This window comes from Mesoplodon mirus (assembly GCF_964341445.2).
Source record: "Mesoplodon mirus genome assembly, chromosome: 18".
Classification (NCBI taxonomy): Eukaryota; Metazoa; Chordata; class Mammalia; order Artiodactyla; family Ziphiidae; genus Mesoplodon; species Mesoplodon mirus.
The window spans coordinates 25903659-25923373 of NC_138994.1; the positions used below are offsets into that span (position 1 = coordinate 25903659).

Genomic DNA, 19715 nt, shown 5'->3' on the forward strand with positions numbered 1-19715 from the left:
TAATTGATTTCCCCAAATGAATGCATGTTTGTATAAGGGACATAAACACCAACCATAACTTAAATATTGAAGTTCCCTTAAAGTAAACTGGGAATTATAGCCCACTGAGGGAGAGCTGAGGAAGTTTAAAGGGAGGCCATGTAATGCCTGAGGATACAATACTCTAAATATTTGTTGGATTACCTTGTGAATTACACAATTAGAATTCATTTTTTGTGTTGTATTAACTTGTCAAATGTATAAACATTTTAAATATCCTGTAATTTTTAAAACCGTGTTTTGGTATATTTTTAATTAAAAATTTCATACTGAGAAAAGTGGAGAATCTTACATTGTACCCCGTGTATGTACCACCCATATTTAACAAATGCTAACAAATACTGAAGTCCATTTTGAGCTCTTTCTCATCCCATCCCTTAGGTGTTTCTACATTTTTTATTATACCAAACATCTCAAAAGTTGAAGGGGCCTGGAACTCTTCCGTTGTCTGTCGTCAGGCCTCACTCACTGCTGCTGCCTTTTGTCTGCCTGTCAGCTTCTCCCCTCATCTTTCACTGCAGTATATAGGCGGTAGAGGGCGGAGCCAGGTTGTCTTTTCAAAGCTGGAAAGGCCAGGCCGAGAGTGGATGCGTAGGCTGGAGGGAGGCGGGAGGACAATAAGTATGGGTTTCCCCCAATGACTGAAAGCAGAGCGTTCCCATGAAACCTTTCATAAGCCGAAGTGGCGTAAAGCGAAGAAGCAGTGACCATAGGACACATCTTGCTAACGGATGCACAGAATAAATTGAGCTAAAGTACGGAAGCTCAGTGACAGTTCAAAGCTATGGTGGCTTGATGCTGAGGTGCTGAGTGTGGTTCCCAGGAAGGAGCTGGGTGGTGCCCCTTGCACCCGCTTTTGCAGCGCACAGTGCGAATTGCCTCTGTACGGGCTGCTGCACAACACGTGCCGGGCACTGTTCTCATTTTCCCCCCTTTTTTGTGAAAATAGATACCTCTTTGGATTTCTTTTGGTTGGGAAAACAGGCGCTAACGTGGGTCTTTCTTAAAAGCGAAGTGGCATAAATTGAGCTTTGGAAGGATGGAGGAGACCTGTACCTTGGGGCCGTTTGGTGAGGTAGAAAGTGGGGAGAGTGAGCGAGGGTGGGAAGAGGCAAGAAGAGCAGTCTCGGAACCAACAGAGATGGTGGTGGGAGGTCTGCAAGCGTGGTCCGCCGGAGCAATGTTGTGACTGTCAGGTCAGAGGATCTTAGGTCTTCTTTGCCCAGGATTGCTGCTCCCTGCATTATGAGTGGTATAGCTCAGGAGAGGCTGCGCTTGAATTCTCAATCTCTATTACTTGGACTGCTTAGTGGTCTGTTCTTAATGGCAATGCCTGCTTATCACCAGTTGTTCACAGGACTTCTACATGATAGGTTCCTTCTTTTTTTTTTTTTTTTTTTTTGACCACACCAGGCCACCTGCGGGATCTTAGTTCCCCGACCAGGGATCAAACCCTCTCCCCACCCCTTTCCGCCGTGGAGGAAGCGCGGAGTCCCAACCACTGCACTGCCCGATAGGTTCCTTCTTTACTTAAACACCTCCCATCATGCTCCATTGCTATGGAATAAAGCCCTCACTTCCTGTGGCATTGGAGGGCATTCTTAGCTCCTTTCCCTCTTTCTCTGACACACCTGGAGTGTATCATGTGCTTTTTCTTGTCTTGGTGACTTCTTGTGCATTCTCTCTGATAAACTCCCCTGTGCTCTCCCTATCATCTCTGCACAGTGAACTTGTGTTCTTCTTTTGAGGGCAGCTCATGCCTTTCGGCAGATGGAAGGTATTTCTTGCTATTTTTCATTTGTGCTTTGCCTGTCTTGCTAGAATCTGAGTTTCTTGAAAGCAGTGATGGCATGCTTCCTCTTTGCGTTTAGTGCTGCTAACACAGGGCCTGGCCTCAGGAAATGTTTGCTGAACTGAATTAATAGCCAGTTCGAACTTGCCCTTGAGCCAGTGTTTTGTACTGGTGGGAAAAATCCTACACGGTGTGGACTTTGATTCTCTGAAGTGTCAGTTACAGTATTGTAAGACGGAAGATAGGAGCCTGGGATAGGAAACAGTTTTGCACCTTCTGGTTTTTTTTTTTTTTTTTTTTTTTTGCGGTACGCGGGCCTCTCACTGTTGTGGCCTCTCCCGTTGCGCAGCACAGACTCCGGACGCGCAGGCACAGCAGCCATGGCTCATGGGCCCAGCCACTCTGCGGCATGTGGTATCTTCCTGAACCGGGACACAAACCCGTGTCCCCTGCATCGGCAGGCGGACTCTCAACCACTGCGCCACCAGGGAAGCCCATTTTTTTATTTTTTTGCGGTACGCGGGCCTCTCACTGTTGTGGCCTCTCCTGTTGTGGAGCACAGGCGCCGGACGCGCAGGCTCAACGGCCATGGCTCACGGGCCCAGCCGCTCCACGGCATGTGGGATCCTCCCGGACTGGGGCACGAACCCGTGTCCCCTGCATCGGCAGGTGGACTCTCAACCACTGCGCCACCAGGGAAGCCCGGTACACTTTTGTTTTAATTATGCAGTTGGCTCTCTTGCGTTGATGTACATTTTATTGGTAAAGCTCCACTGCTTTGGATTATGATGTGTTTACAAGGCTACACAGATAATCTGGAAGGGAAAATGAAGAAATACAAATGACAGAAAATATTTTATAATAATAAAATTTTCTTGGCAAGCAGCAACCTTTTCTCAAAGTCAGTCTTTTAATATAATTTGCTTGCCTCATAAATATGGATTTTTTGTTTTTTCATATCTTTATTGATTAGTAAGCATAGTAAATGACTTGGGAGGAATCTCACTCTCTTCAAGAAATAATTTGGAATTATTGATCCAGAATGCTGACAGTTCTCAAAAATGGGTCAGGAAAATCAAAGTAATAGATGGAAAAACAATCTCAATTTTAGCTCTTGATATAACTTTTCTTAAAGTTAGGGTTCTTTTTTATAATTTAAGTTACTAAAACAGATGGTGGAAGGTCCATCAAGATATTTATTTTATGTATTTAAAGCATTTTACTTTGCTGTATTGAATTCCATTCATTCTGGAATTTAGGAGAATTTACCTCTTTATGAAAGAGATGATTCAAAGTAGAAAATGATTGATGACCTTCGCTTCCAGTTTTCTTCTCAATAGACTTAGTCTCTCTTCTAATGCTTCTTGCATACTCAGTAATTGTATAAGTTTTAGAGAAAAATGCAAGTCTGGCTGAATATTAAGCACAGTACACTAAATAAAGCTTTTTTCCTTTGCAGAATATTTTACATGTGTGTCCCATAGATTCATCAGAGATTCTAGTTTTGGATAAAGGCAAGTACATTTAAAGACAATACAACATCCCTGTCTATGACATTGGCATTCAAATGAGAAGTGAATTTGGTTCAGGACAGTTCTTGAACTGCTTAGCATTTAGGTTATTTTAGGTCAACTCTTTGGGAAATTCAATTAGAGTATTTATTGAATGGTTTTAGTGAGCTGATTGGTTGTCATGTCATGTCATAGATGATATAAAACATGACTCCTATTTATAAAATAGTTGTGTTGGTCAGATAAGGCATCTTACATGATGTATTTAATCCAAGATAATGGATGAGTAAGAGGCAGATCATTGTCTAGGAAGTAATTTTGGTTTTGAGAGAGGCATTCTTAGGGAAATAGGCCTTGAAGTGTTCATTTAGAGCTGGGCAGGATTGAGGTCCGGAGAGAGGAGGGAAAGGATATTTGGGTAGAGGGAAGGGCATTGGCAGAGCCTCAGAGGCCTGACGGTTCCTGGGGCCTGTGTGGGAATGGTGGGAAAGTTGGGTTGCAGTCAGCCTGTGGGTGGCCTGGACGTTGGGTAATGAGCGTGGCCGTCAGTTTATGGGTGCCCTCTCTAGAGTGGTGTGTAACTTGCTTCCTCCCTGAGGAAGTGTGACACGCTTGTGCTAGCTGCAGTGTCTTCCCCACAGCTGTGCTGTCCATTGAGGAGAAGGGGGCCTGCTCTGCCATGGCTTCCTTACTCCTCAGGGTATGGCGTGTGAGTTATTTTAATAACGTATCAATCTGCCTTTTCTTTCTTTTGTCACAATGCATTTACTTTCTAACGTGGTCTTGTTTTCAGGGTAATAATTGGGTTTCCACAGGGAAAATAATAATGTGTGAGGCAAATTATTGACTTAAAAAATGAATCTCTAATATTTTTCTAGTAGTTCTTCTTTTGTTTAAATTTTTGTTTCGTTAGTTATGTAAAGAAACTTATGGATAGTAATTTCTGCTCAGGTGGATAGTGGTACTGTTTAGCACAGCTCATTGGTCTTCTGAAACCTTTGCAAATGCAGTCTGATTCATTCCAGCCAAGTTAATTATGAGGTACATCATTTTTTTCCCTTAATGGAGACAAATGTAAAAGACAGAGATACAGAAATCATCTTCAGTTTAGATTGAAGAAATTTTAGTTACTACTCTTTGTTCCTGCTATTTGATCACAGTTTATTTTTATTTTTTGAAGTCTGTCTCTAATCAAATAAGATTTAATGTTTTAGAAGTAATAGAGGACCATGACTAAACTAATAAGAAAAGTTAATTTAAGGACAAGAATTGATTTTTAAAAACATAAAAGTACATTTCATGACTTGATTTCAAGATGATCTGGTGGTATCCTTATACTGTCGCAGAAGGAAGTCCACAGTGGGACGAGAATGATGCTTACAAATCAGCACCCTTATTATCTATTACTGAACATGTCTTAGTCCAGGCCAGTCTGCCTACCACCTCTGTGGAACACTGTTGATTTCATTTTTCTTCCAGTATTTACTTTTGGTCCTGGACCAATTATCTAGCTGTGATGGGATTCTTCATAAGTATCCTACATTTTGTACTTAGTTGAACTAGTGATTGTTCTGTTTGCAGACGTTCTTTCTGAGGCTCTACTCTTGCCTCGAAAACCTACATTTGCAGAAAGGGAAATGTATAGGTTCTCCTTTTAAATGTATTTATTTTTATTTATTTTTTATTTATTTTTGTCTGTGTTGGGTCTTCGTTTCTGTGCAAGGGCCTTCTCTAGTTGTGGCGAGCGGGGGCCACTCCTCATCATGGTGCGTGGGCCTCTCACTGCCGTGGCCCCTCTTGTTGCGGAGCACAGGCTCTAGATGCGCATGCTCAGTAGTTGTGGCTCACGGGCCCAGTTGCCCCGTGGCATGTGGGATCCTCCCATTCCAGGTCTCGAACCCGTGTCCCCCCCATCGGCAGGCAGACTCTCAACCACTGCGCCACCAGGGAAGCCCAGGTTTACCTTTTATTAACAAACTTATCCTTCTTTATTTCTTTCCAGTTTTTAAAAACCGTGTCCATTGTGACATTGAGATTCATATTTAAACATAATTTTAAAATTTTATTCTTAAAATTATCATACAGTAAAACTAACTTTTTTCTTTTATCCTGTTAATTTAACACGTGTAGTTTGTGCAACCATCACTACAATCAGAATACAGAATAATATTATCACCCCCCAGAATTCCCTGATGCTATCCTTTTATAGTTAACTGTCCCCATCCTATAACCTCTGCAACCTCTGACCTTTTCTCCATCCCTATAGTTTTGTCTTTTTGAGAATGTCCTATACATGGAATCATACATGTAAGCTTTTGAGACTGGGTTCTTTTACTCTGTCTTTGAGATTCATCTAAGTTATTGCATGTATTGAAAGTTTATTCCTTTTTATTACTGAGTAGTTTTCCATTGTCACTCATTAAAGGACATTTGCGTTGTTTCCAATTTTTAACATTTAGGAATAGAGCTGCTGTAAACATTTGTGTACAGACTTTTGTGCAAACATAGTTTTCATTTCTCTATCTCTAGGGTAGCTGTCTCTGGGGAGAGGGGATTGCTGGATGGTATAGTGAGTATATTTTTAACTTTATAAGAAACTGTCAACCCTTTTTCCAGAGTGTCTGTACCATTTTATACTCTCCCACTAGCAATGTACGAGAATTCCACCTATTCCACATCACTGACACTATCAGTGATTTTAATTTAGCCATTCTAATAGGTATGTGGTAGTATCTTATCATGGTTTTAATTTGCATTTCTCTGATGACTAATGCCATTGGACATCTTTTCATGTGCGTATTTGCCATCATTAGATCCTCTTGGTGGAGTGCCATTGAAATCTTTTGCCTAGCTTTTAATTGGGTTGTTTTCTTACTGTTGAGTTTTGAGAATTCTTTATATATTTGGATACAAATCCTTTTTCAGGTATGTGATTTGCCGTTGGTTTTTTCTCAGTCTTTAGCTTGGCTTCGTATCCTTCTAACATAATAGTGTCTTCCAAAGAGGAAAAAGGTTTAATTTTGAGAAAGTCCAGTCATAAATTTTTTTCTTTTTTATATTATACTAAGATGGGTAGATTTTAAAATAAGTTTCTGTTCTATAAAAGTGGTGAAAAGTAACTTAGTGATGGGAATGTCCTCATAAAGTTGACTTTGTGGAAGGTGCAAATGTTATTTTCTGGAAAGGTAGTACTAATTAATATACCTCTTAGTCTTGGGAACATCTAGGACTTTTGTTTAACCAAAGGATGCAATTGGTTGAGGTTTGTGAGGGTTTTCACACTTTTTAAAAAAATGATGATCACTAATGTGGTTAAATATGTATACTTTCGTAATGCAGAACTATGTAGGAATTAGTCCTTAAGACTCTTCCAGGGTTAAAATAGTGGTATATTACATTCCCATTTGATGCTTTGGGGAGTGCCTGAGTTTGAGTTTCTGCTTCACTGGAACAGCATTAGAACTCTGAGTGTAGGTTCAGATTCAGTGTCATGGCTAAAAGCACGAGCTGCATCAGAATGTCTGCATTTGAATCCTGCCTTTTATTTACAGTGTAACTGTGGGTGAGTAACTTAACTTGTCTGTGCTTCAGTTTCCTTATCTGTTAGTGGGAATGATAATAATAACATCCACCTTGTAAGGTCATTATGAGGACTCAAGCAGATTACATAATATAGTCATTTCAACGGCCTCTGGCCCGCAGGAAGCATTCAGCAAATGGCTCTTGTTATTATTCTTATTATTATTGCTGAAATAGCTTTATGATAAAATTGTTTAAACAAATGTTTTGGAATATTTTCAAGAGTCAGAATAACCACATATCACACTAAGTCATTTCTCTCCCATGCCCACTTTTTTCTCTTTGCACTTGTTATTATTAATCAATACCTGTGACCAGTGTTTTTAATAATCATGTATATATATACACTGTTTTACAAGCCAGCTATCAGTTCATTCCATTTTTCACATCCTGTGAGGTACTAATCAGATATACACATATACATCAGTTCGCTTCAGCTGCCTGAAATATCAACCTAAATTGGCTTAAGCTGGAAAGAAATTTGAGTTAGGCTCACCTAACTGCAAAGTCAGGCACAGCTAGCTGGATTCAGGGCTCAAGTAAAGTCATCAGGACTCAGGTTCTCCCCACGAGTCAACTCTGCCTTTTCCTGTATGGACTTCAGTTGTCGGAACTGTATGTTAGAAACTTGGCTGTAGCATATTCACCCCCTGTAGCCTGTCAGCGTTTAGATTCAGCCGGAAAGAGCGCCTGTCTCTTTCCCAGAAGCCTCAGCAAAAGTCTCATGATGTCTCATTGGCTCTTATGGGGTCACATGTCTGACCTGGAGCCAATCGCTGTTTGAGGCTGTGAGACTGGGATTGGCCAGTTCTGGTCACGTGTCACCCGTGGCTCTTTGGCGGAGTCGAGCCCACCGGAGCCACGCTGACTGAGAGGCGGGGAGAGGTACCTACTCTGAGGGAATTTGTGGGCTTTTATTACCAGAAAAAGGGCTGGACGCTGGCTGGTCAAACGACTAATGTGCTGTTAGGCTCTTTTTGTAGATCGGCAACGGATCACAGGGGTTAATGGATTTGAATTAGACCGGATTTGAATTAGAACCTTGGTTACTGATTCCAGCTTTTTTGTCTCCAGGAATGCCGTTCCCCACGGGGGCAGGAGTTTGCAGAAAGTTAGTGTTGTGTATTCTTTTGGTGAAAGTCGGATAATTTTTAACAGGAAGAGAAAGAGTCAAGGCAAATAGGGGTGGCCTTCTCAATGGGTGGACGTGGTGCTTCTTCCCACACTGGTGGGTTTAAGCGACTCAGCGCCCTTCTCCGGGCCTTTCTGTCCCCGTGGCAGAGGCTGTACAAGACCCAGCTTGGTCAGTGTCTGTCCGCTACATGGCAGGGTTGCATGCTGTAGACACGGGTGTATCCGTGTATCCCGGCCAAGAGTGTTGGCTACATGGTGAGGTGTGTCTGGTGCTGGCGTCGTTTAGAGGTAGTTTCTAGATCTCTGTATTTTTTTTTTTTTTTTTTTTTTTTTGTGATACGCGGGCCTCTCACTGTTGTGGCCTCTCGCGTTGCGGAGCACAGGCTCCGGACGCGCAGGCCCAGCAGCCATCGCTCACGGGCCCAGCCGCTCCGCGGCTTGTGGGATCTTCCCGGACCGGGGCACGAATCCGTGTCCCCTACATCGGCAGGCGGACTCTCAACCACTGCGCCACCAGGGAAGCCCTAGATCTCTGTATTTTTTATAGTCCATTTTAGTGTGGCTTGAGACATTGTCTCACTTTGACTTCGGCTGGCAGTTTCTATTTTATGTTTTTCAAGAAGACGCTTGAACTTCTTCAGGAGTATGTGTAGCCAGGTCATGCTGTTTTCTGAAGAACCAGAGAAGGCAGTTACCAGAGACCTGCCTTGTATGGAGAGCTACGCTACAGAAGTACCCGCAGTGAGGTTCAGGGAGACCGCAGTTAGAAATGAACTGTTGGGACCTGATTAATTGTGGTAGGCATCTTCATATCCAGTGCTGAGGTGGGCACCTGAGCCTACATATCAGAGACATTAACGCTTGAAATTAAGTCAGTTCCCCCCATAGCTCCCGGAGTTAGTAATTCTGTCCCTAATCTCTACTTCTGTGTTACTTTTATTGAGATATCCCTGGCTGATATGTTTGGTGATTAATGTTGATGGTAGGCTTTGTGATCTCCCCTCAGAGCCAGTTTTAGGGGTTAGCTTGTGTTTGTCAGTGATGTACAAGTACACTTGTTTCTCCAATGGCTATTGGAGAGCATAATCACTCTTATGATTGCATAATCATAACCATTATTATTTTACCGAGATGGTGAAAATGGGTGAAAATAATTCCTCTGTCAAGTAGATAAAGTAGTTACATAGCATGATATTTTATTTTCTAAAAATAGAGTGTTGTATGTTGAAATCTGTAAAGTGATTTCCACTTTGTATAAATTGAAAATATGGAATTTTAGTGAAATAACAATAGCTAACACTTACTGAGCACTCACTGTATGCCAGGCATTCTTTTAAGCACTTTACACGTATTATTTCGCTTAATTCTTAAGTGAAAATAAATAACCATAGGAGGTAGGTATTAGTTGTCTCCTTGCCATTTTAGAGGTGAGCAAGTTGAGATACTTGAGGCTAAGTCATTTGCTCCAGGTCACACAGCTGGTGAGTGACACAGTTGGTGAGTGACAGCTGGTGAGTTCTGAATGTAAGTCCTCTGGCTCCAAGCCTGTGCTTTGGATCACTATGCTGTGTTCTGTCCCTAGTAAAGATTTTAGCTCATGTGTTGTTAGTTTTTCTTTTCATTTTGCTTCTTTTTGTAATATTTTCTAGATGTGGGCTAGGAGTTTTATAGAGAAGATTTGCTAATTCTAGGACCTTTGGAATCCATGGATTTATCCATCTTCTGTTGCTGTTATTTGGCAAGCAAACACTCTATGCTTGTTTAGATCAGTAGGTGTCAACCAGGAATGATTTTGCCCCCCAGGGGACATTTGCTGATGTCTGGAGACAGACATCTTTAGTTGTCGTAAGTCAGGAGACGTGCTCCTGGCACCTAGTGGTCAGAGGCCAGGATGCTGCTGAAACATTTATGAAGCACAGGACAGCCTTCCGCAACAAAGAATTGTTCAGCCCAAAATGTCAATAGCATCAACTGTGGCCTATAGAATAAGTGACTGATGACCTTGTAATGCCATTCTGATCTCTAACGGGCAAAGTCACATTAGTAATGTAGAAATGATTACTTTTGATGTTTGTTTGATAATTGATTTCCCCAAATGAATGCATGTTTGTATAAGGGACATAAACACCAACCATAACTTAAATATTGAAGTTCCCTTAAAGTAAACTGGGAATTATAGCCCACTGAGGGAGAGCTGAGGAAGTTTAAAGGGAGGCCATGTAATGCCTGAGGATACAATACTCTAAATATTTGTTGGATTACCTTGTGAATTACACAATTAGAATTCATTTTTTGTGTTGTATTAACTTGTCAAATGTATAAACATTTTAAATATCCTGTAATTTTTAAAACCGTGTTTTGGTATATTTTTAATTAAAAATTTCATACTGAGAAAAGTGGAGAATCTTACATTGTACCCCGTGTATGTACCACCCATATTTAACAAATGCTAACAAATACTGAAGTCCATTTTGAGCTCTTTCTCATCCCATCCCTTAGGTGTTTCTACATTTTTTATTATACCAAACATCTCAAAAGTTGAAGGGGCCTGGAACTCTTCCGTTGTCTGTCGTCAGGCCTCACTCACTGCTGCTGCCTTTTGTCTGCCTGTCAGCTTCTCCCCTCATCTTTCACTGCAGTATATAGGCGGTAGAGGGCGGAGCCAGGTTGTCTTTTCAAAGCTGGAAAGGCCAGGCCGAGAGTGGATGCGTAGGCTGGAGGGAGGCGGGAGGACAATAAGTATGGGTTTCCCCCAATGACTGAAAGCAGAGCGTTCCCATGAAACCTTTCATAAGCCGAAGTGGCGTAAAGCGAAGAAGCAGTGACCATAGGACACATCTTGCTAACGGATGCACAGAATAAATTGAGCTAAAGTACGGAAGCTCAGTGACAGTTCAAAGCTATGGTGGCTTGATGCTGAGGTGCTGAGTGTGGTTCCCAGGAAGGAGCTGGGTGGTGCCCCTTGCACCCGCTTTTGCAGCGCACAGTGCGAATTGCCTCTGTACGGGCTGCTGCACAACACGTGCCGGGCACTGTTCTCATTTTCCCCCCTTTTTTGTGAAAATAGATACCTCTTTGGATTTCTTTTGGTTGGGAAAACAGGCGCTAACGTGGGTCTTTCTTAAAAGCGAAGTGGCATAAATTGAGCTTTGGAAGGATGGAGGAGACCTGTACCTTGGGGCCGTTTGGTGAGGTAGAAAGTGGGGAGAGTGAGCGAGGGTGGGAAGAGGCAAGAAGAGCAGTCTCGGAACCAACAGAGATGGTGGTGGGAGGTCTGCAAGCGTGGTCCGCCGGAGCAATGTTGTGACTGTCAGGTCAGAGGATCTTAGGTCTTCTTTGCCCAGGATTGCTGCTCCCTGCATTATGAGTGGTATAGCTCAGGAGAGGCTGCGCTTGAATTCTCAATCTCTATTACTTGGACTGCTTAGTGGTCTGTTCTTAATGGCAATGCCTGCTTATCACCAGTTGTTCACAGGACTTCTACATGATAGGTTCCTTCTTTTTTTTTTTTTTTTTTTTTGACCACACCAGGCCGCCTGCGGGATCTTAGTTCCCCGACCAGGGATCAAACCCTCTCCCCGCCCCTTTCCGCCGTGGAGGAAGCGCGGAGTCCCAACCACTGCACTGCCCGATAGGTTCCTCCTGTATTTAAACACCTCCCATCATGCTCCATTGCTATGGAATAAAGCCCTCACTTCCTGTGGCACTGGAGGGCATTCTTAGCTCCTTTCCCTCTTTCTCTGACACACCTGGAGTGTATCATGTGCTTTTTCTTGTCTTGGTGACTTCTTGTGCATTCTCTCTGATAAACTCCCCTGTGCTCTCCCTATCATCTCTGCACAGTGAACTTGTGTTCTTCTTTTGAGGGCAGCTCATGCCTTTCGGCAGATGGAAGGTATTTCTTGCTATTTTTCATTTGTGCTTTGCCTGTCTTGCTAGAATCTGAGTTTCTTGAAAGCAGTGATGGCATGCTTCCTCTTTGCGTTTAGTGCTGCTAACACAGGGCCTGGCCTCAGGAAATGTTTGCTGAACTGAATTAATAGCCAGTTCGAACTTGCCCTTGAGCCAGTGTTTTGTACTGGTGGGAAAAATCCTACACGGTGTGGACTTTGATTCTCTGAAGTGTCAGTTACAGTATTGTAAGACGGAAGATAGGAGTCTGGGATAGGAAACAGTTTTGCACCTTCTGGTTTTTTTTTTTTTTTTTTTTTTTTTTTTGCGGTACGCGGGCCTCTCACTGTTGTGGCCTCTCCCGTTGTGCAGCACAGACTCCGGACGCGCAGGCACAGCAGCCATGGCTCATGGGCCCAGCCACTCTGCGGCATGTGGTATCTCCCTGAACCGGGACACAAACCCGTGTCCCCTTCATCGGCAGGCGGACTCTCAAACACTGTGCCACCAGGGAAGCCCTATATTTCTGTTGTTAATGCCGAGCCTTAGTTTACTACCCACACCCCCGATATTGTTACCTCCTTTAATTATGTGTTCTTTGTAAATTTTAATTATTTATTTATTTGGTTGCACCAGGTCTTAGTTGCAGCAGGTTGGCTCCTTAGTTGCGGCTCAAGGGCTCCCCAGTTGCAGCAGGCAGGCTCCTTTAGTTGCGGCTCGCAGGTTCCTGAACTGTGGCGTGTGAACTCTTAGTTGCAGCATGCATGTGAGACCTAGTTCCCTGACCAGGGATCGAACCCGGGCTCCCTGCATTGGGAGCACAGAGTCTTAACCACTGCACCAGCAGGGAAGTTCCAATTATGTGTTCCTTTATTCATTGGCATGTATACATAATTCTTATCTTTTTCCCCTGTATTTTTATAAACACAGAAAAGTGAATAACATCTTAAAATAAAATGAAGGAAAGGCCTAATGTATCTGAGTTTTTCTCAGTAGCACGAAGGGAAATGTTTGCCAGCAAGAACTGTGGCAAGGTTATCCCAGATGTCAACTCTCTCTACTACCAGGGGCTCAGAGCCCTTCTGAAGCTTCCTAATTGTCCAGGACAGCTCCATTATGACTCACCGTACAGGGCCTAGCCTCTCATGCGACACTCAACATTTAAAAATTAGTCTTCATTTCTCCTTCCCAGCAGGCAGCTTCAGTTGGAGAAAGTAACTTCATTTTCTTATGTACTCGTTCATTCACTCAGTCAACAGACCATCACTCCTCTATTATATGCCAAGATCTATGCTTGCTTCTGGTAACAAGGAAAGAATAATATATGGTTCCTTCAAGCACTTAAGGAGCTCATAAACTAGTGACAGAGGAAGATGCACAAACCAATCAATAAAGAATTAACAATGCTTTGACTTTCTTTGTATTATTTGAATTTTTATGACTATATTTATATACTACACCCTGTTCAAAGTGGAAATAGATATTTAAGAAAGAACTAGTGATGTAAAAAATCCACAGTAATATGTAAGTTATTTAGAGAGTTAAGACTGGCAATATTTGCACTCTCCAAGAAGCTTGTTCATGCAGATGAACCCCTACTTCTTTTGGTTGCTTTATTTACATTTATAGAGGTATAGGTATTCCCTCTTCTAACAGGGGTTAGTAACTTGGGGAGGGGGTGCTACAGATTAAGGTCCTGATTCAGTGGCAGGTCCATCTTACCTCCTCTTCAGGTCATATTGTCAAGCAGGAGCTACAGGATGAGACGAGTAAAACAGTTCACTTCCTTTGCTTACCCCCAGCCCCATGATAGGCTTCTGCTGGGCTTCCTTGGTTGTTTTCATCATCACTTTCACCACCAGAGGTCAGGGAACCTTCCGGTTAATCAGGGGCCCTGGAAATGATGCAGAAAAGTACTGACTTAAAAATAATAAATAACATTTATTTAGGGCTGACTGTGAGCTCATTGCTTAAAATGTCCTACTTAATCTTCACAACCACTCTAGGAAATTGGTATTGATAAATCTCAGGTATATCCAAAACAAGTCTCTATGTAGGATTGTGATATTTTTAGGACTTTTATGTCTTTAGGTTCGTCTTGGCACCAGACATAAGGCGGTTCAACATAATACGCTGGCCCTAAACAGCTCCAGATGCCAAGAATTGGCAAATCACTACTTTGGTTTCAATGGGTGGTCAAAAAGGATCATCAAGGTGAAGTCTGTAGATTTTCTTTGACTCACCAGACTCCTTTCAACATTGAACTCCTAGACTTTAGAGAGAAGAATAGAACAGGGCTATGGGGAGGAGATGTGAGAGCCTTCCACATGGAAGTATGTGAGCATTGGCCTGCCACCTAGAATTAGTGATAATCTCAATGACTTGGATGGCGGTGTCCATAATTTTCGCCAGTATTTGTATGGTATATGATAAAAAATAGTTGTCCATATCTAGTCATTCATTTGCAAGTCCCAACTTGATTTTGAAGCTATTGCATACCTAAACTATTACCTGGGATTGCTGGAGTTTCGTTTTTATTTCTAACAACAGGATATTTTGAAGTCTAGCCTTTAATTCATAATCCTAACAGCTTCAGGATCTTTCTAACCTTGAAGAAAGGGGAAATGAAGCTATTGTGACACCAATTCAGAAGCAAAGCCTGAAGTTCTTTTGTGCTTTAGAGGTGGTGTTGCCCTCCCATGAGTGCAGGAGTCCCGGAGTTGTCATGGCTGAGGAACCTTTGCATAAGTTGGAGGAAGGTCTGTTTTCCAGTATGTTTGTGTGTGGGGAGGTGAGGGAGTGGGATTTCTCTTTTTTCCTTTCTTTCTGAAACTCACCTTTTCAGACACATCATCGCTTTTCTAAGCCACTAAAGCCCTGGGCAGATTTTTTCTGCCTGACAATATAGGTTTTTATCTTAGGCAATACCTGACAGCACCTTAAACTTTAGAATTTGAGAACTGACCGCCTGCCAAGAAGCTTAGGAGGAAGGAAAATTAGTTAGTTTTTGTTGTGGTTGTTGTTAATAATTTGTTATGTGCTAAAATATTCCTTCAAATACAGATGTCTTCTGGCCTTCAGTTATCCCAAGAAAATCATTGTCTAAAGATTGAAATAAACTCTTGTGTAAATATTCAGTCCTTTGCCTCCTATAGAAGGGCCTGAGCAGAAAAAGTTAATGTAGATCCCTAGAAAGGGGATTCCGATTGGTACTGAGTTTTTTCCTAGAATCCATGGCACTTGGGCTTAGGGTTTTAACTCAGAGGCAGAGCTGTTAGCGAATGGAGTGGAGGAGGCTCCACCATCCACCTGAGTGGGTGATGGTTGAGGAGAGGCCAGATCATCTGCACTACCGCCAAATCTATGTCACTGTATGAATCCAGCCCTTTACGCACAGGAGAGCAGGGTCTGTAGCAGTGCAGCCTCAGCTTGTCCATTTGAAATCTGTGAGTAGTATGAGACTTGTGCACGTTCTTGGTTTCCATTTCCCATCGAGTGTTTTAGGAACCTCCAGAATAGATCTGAGCAGTCAAAATGTGCCATGCCAGGGTATACCTACAACAGAGACATTCACCCGTACCCCAGTGTTGTGCCTGCCCTTAATCACTAAGATAATGATCTAAGAATCACAGATGCATTTTTAGTTTTACACACATAACCTAGAAATCAGTTATTCAGACAGGCATTTTAAATTCATCTGTTTTGGTTGGATTTAGGGTCATTATCATTCCTTATGGAAAGGAAGGTAACCCAGAAGCTTGCTATTCAGAAGGCTATGACAGATGCATTCCAGAAACTGCTGATTGTGGCTTTAGGTAAGACCTTTTTGATTGTCCTTGAAGTACTTCAGTTTCAGTGAGCAAGTAAAGTTACTTGAAAAGTTAATTGGATGAAAATAATGGTTAGCGAAAACATTACATATTCTTTCATTCACCAGGTGCTTTCACAGCAGCAGTCTTAAATTTGTTCTTTGTGGCATTTATGAGAAAAATGACAGCAAATATTATTGTCCCCAGTGTTTAGATGTAGAGTGACTTGCCACAGTTCCTACAGAAAGCGTTTGATCCCGTTCTTCCCCAATTGCTTGCTTATCTTCCAGAATAGTGCAGTGATGATAAGCCTTGGGCACCTGCGTTTGAGTCCTAACTTCGTCTCTTAGATTTTGTTGTTGTCGTTGTTGTTGCAATTTTAGGCTTTTCTAGCCAGAGGCATTGGAAGGTATTTAATATCTCTAAGCTGCAATTTCTTTATCTGCAAATAGGACTAGTAATACAGCTTATCACCTAATGGAGGCTATTGTAAGAGTAAATGAGATGATGAATGTAAAAAGCTTAGAACTATGCCTGAAACATAGTAAGCAGAGAAAATATATTGACTATTATTATTATCGTTTTTTTCTTGTTGAAGAGTTTATCAGATGATGTTTTTGAAATCAGTTTAATTTCAGTTTTCATTTCTGATATATTGGGTGAATATGATTCTTATATAATAATTGGCTACGTCTTTGTGAGCCTTGAAAGTGGTCATGCTATTGAATAGTGTTGATTGTGTTCCCTATCGAGTTATACAGCAGTGAGAATGTCACAGGCTGTGCCCAAAGGAAACTTTATGATGAGTAGATTCCCGGAACAGAATTGCTCCCCTGCTTCACAGCCCTGCAGGCTTAGAGAAAATCCGAGCAAAGTTGTCAGAGACCTTATTTGCTTGTAAGAGTTGACCCTGGATTGGTCTTGGCCTTCCAGCCTGGGCAGTCCTTCCAGTGAAGTTTGACTTCCCTGGTCATCAGGCAGAATCTCCATCAGCTGTCAACTCTGGGTAACAACCTTTAAGAACGAAACTAAATGTCTGGGTTGTTTGTCCCTAATATGCCAAGGTATTCCTTATATGTACTCCAAACTCCTTAGACCAAAAAGCCTGGTGGCTCTAGCTTGCCTTGAGGAAAGCTGTATTGTCCAAAAGGTACATGGGCTAGTTTCTGCCAGTAGAGTGTTCAAATGCTGTCTCTCTCTGTCTCTGTCTCCAAAGCTTTGTTCATTGTATCTGGTAGAAGTTTAGTCCCAAGGAGTAGGCACTTGCCTTGCTTCTAATATGAAGTATCTATTATAGTCCAGTGGTACCTCTCCAGGTTTGAACTCATTTTGACCCCCACCTAATGCCTTCCTATTTCATTGTATTGTGATTGAACATTTTTGTTTCCACAGCTTTTAATTTCTATGTCATTATTCCTTAGTTCTTATTTCTAAGATCATAAAGGTTTTTGAACCAAAGTTGATACTTCTTATATATTTTTTCACAACTAATTATGATAAAAACTGGAGTGTCAGATGAGGGAACTTCTAGGAAAATGCTCTTATTTTCTGCTTTTAGAAATCAAAAGAATGTCTAATTATTGGGTGCTACCATTGTATACAGGAAGTTTTAGAGCAAGAAAACTTCTGAATTGATCCTTGTTAACTTTATCTCAGAAATTGGTAAAACAGCCGTGGCATATAGACTCTGTGAAGAGGTCACAGATGCTAGAACCAAAGAGGAACTACAGGATTTAATTCAAGTATGTGTATGTGGAGATACAAACTCAAGGGGTACACAGCCAGTGTAGCCATAATTCAAAACAAGCAGCAGGATTTGGAAGACTTTGGCATATCTACTCAGCTCTGTCTTCCTTAGGAAAATGTGAAACTCTGAAACTGCTTTTGAGGCAGGGAATTTCTAGGACTTTCCCAAGTCCCGAGCCTTGTCTCTGGCCCGTTATTTGAAGTTTGGAGAGCAGGATTGAGGGCCATCAGTGTACGTCTACAGTTGTGGACACAGGAGAAGACACAGGCCCTTTAGAACTCCCCTCAAATAGAATTGCAGGGATTTGGGAACAAAGTAACTATGGCCTTAAGTGTGATTATGCTACAGTGTTTTAAAACTATTCATGCCTTTCAAGTAAGGTATATTACCCAGATCTCAGCATCTCATATATATCTTGTGTTAAATATTTTGCCGAAGCACCTTTCTGTAAACCAATTATATGGATGCCTCGAATTAGGGATTAAGTTGTCAACGTAATTTCTAAAAGAAAACATTAATGTACTGTATATAGGATTTTTATTAAAAAGGAGCAAAAAATGTGTTTCATGTCATTGAGAGCTTATTTTGGGGCTAGTTTTCTGATGATTTAACTCACCCCAACGTTGCAAAGTTTGTTTTGAAGGGAAGAAAGTAGAGAAAGAAAAGGTGGTTATGTTCTGAAAAATGTAGAAATTTTGAAAGTTTTTCCTGTACAAAATAATTATTTTAATTCAATTGAAATCAGTCAAGGAAACTTCAAATGTATCCATGTTTGGACATTAAGAAGTCTAGCTTCCTGTGAAATGTGAGAGGAAAGGACTCCGTATTGATAGTAAAGATTTCGGAAAACTGATTGTAACAACAGATCCATTCCTAAATGAGGCCAATCTTGGAATCAGTTCCATTGAGAAACCATTATGTGCCAGGCACTGGAAATAAGATGAAGCTCCTTCTCTCTTGGAGTTTAGGTGTTACAGGTGTACCAGACAATTAAAAAGGACTAAAATTAAATAGATTATGAAAAGGACTGTGAAGAAAGTAAACTGGGTGCTAGTTACAGTATTTGGAGAAAACTACTTCACATGCTGACTTTAACATTCTAAGTGTCTTCTCCATGTCTGCACACAGGGTAGACCTCTGAAAAGTGACACAGTAGTTTTTTCTAGATTAATGGTTCTGTTGAGACAAGGTGGGATGGGGGAAGTTTTCCCATGCTAATATAAAGGGCCATTCGCTTGGTTTTAGACACTCTTTCCCAGAATGAATTGCTCACTTGCCCCAAACCCCTCCTACAGAAGTTCTGGAGTCATCACTGATTCAGTGGTAACCTCTGATGACAGAGTGGTGAATTAATAATGAGACGTGAATACTGAGAGTTTGGAGGAAATGGCAACATTTTAGAATAATTGTAAGGTGTGTTCCCCTCCCGCCACCCTGACTGGTGCTCATTTTGCAGGTCAGCTACTTGCCAGCCCTGTAGCCAAAGGGAGGAAGAATGTCTCTCAGACTTCAGCTTCGAGGAGGAAGAGTTCAGATGCCAGAACTGGACTAGCACTTTTGAATTTCCCAGAATGCCACATCCTGTGGTTTCCTCGGGAAGCTCTGCATCCTTCCCAACCCCCCTCCACCCCTGGGCTGCTGGAGTTTGGGGCCACTGGGGTCTGCAGCCCAAATCCCGCCTCATTGTTTGGGGCCTGGGAGGGCAGGGCGGGGTTGGGAAGGGGGCCCAGCAGGAGGTAATTGTCTCCTTTGCAAGGGGAAGGGTGGCTTGTGCCCTGGGGACTCTGGGAAAAAGGCTCACTCTGGTGGCGTGCATTGGATCTCCGCGGGAGCCTAATAAAGGTGGAGTAAATACAGATGTCATAAATAACGGGTGGGACGTTAGGTGAGGGAGGGACACGTGGTTGCTAACGGTTGCTAACCGTGAGCCCTGTGTTGCAGCGCTGGCATAACGGTTCAGTTCAGCTCTGAAGGAGGATGTGGCTCTGGCTTCTCGCTGGCCTGGGTCGCTGTGCCTGGGAGCCGCCACATGTTATGTCCTGGCTGTGCCTCTGTGTTGCTGCTGCACCCCACGGCTCCTCCTCACATGGCAATGACTGTGGCTTCTAGTCCAGGCAGTTCAGCCTCCGGAGTGGGCCCTGAGCCGCGTCCAGGTGACCCCCTAACCCCCGCGCCTGACCGAGACTTGGTCTTCATACACCTCAGACAGCCCT

The 19715-nt window shown here is 42.4% G+C and overlaps 1 protein-coding gene across 1 annotated transcript in view; it reads left to right on the top strand.

The window, feature by feature from the left end:
* The window catches only part of LOC309793376 (RAD52 motif-containing protein 1-like), a gene marked incomplete at both ends in the record, with an annotated part of 38743 nt that extends 19289 nt beyond the window's left edge, over positions 1–19454 (top strand). Inside the window, 6 exons of the mRNA XM_082603846.1 lie at positions 14038–14160; positions 14537–14705; positions 15663–15761; positions 17412–17497; positions 18975–19038; positions 19444–19454. Of these exons, the coding sequence (XP_082459972.1) occupies positions 14038–14160; positions 14537–14705; positions 15663–15761; positions 17412–17497; positions 18975–19038; positions 19444–19454 (552 nt within the window). The remainder of the gene's footprint in view (positions 1–14037; positions 14161–14536; positions 14706–15662; positions 15762–17411; positions 17498–18974; positions 19039–19443) is intronic.
* Between the last annotated feature and the right edge of the window lie 261 nt (positions 19455–19715).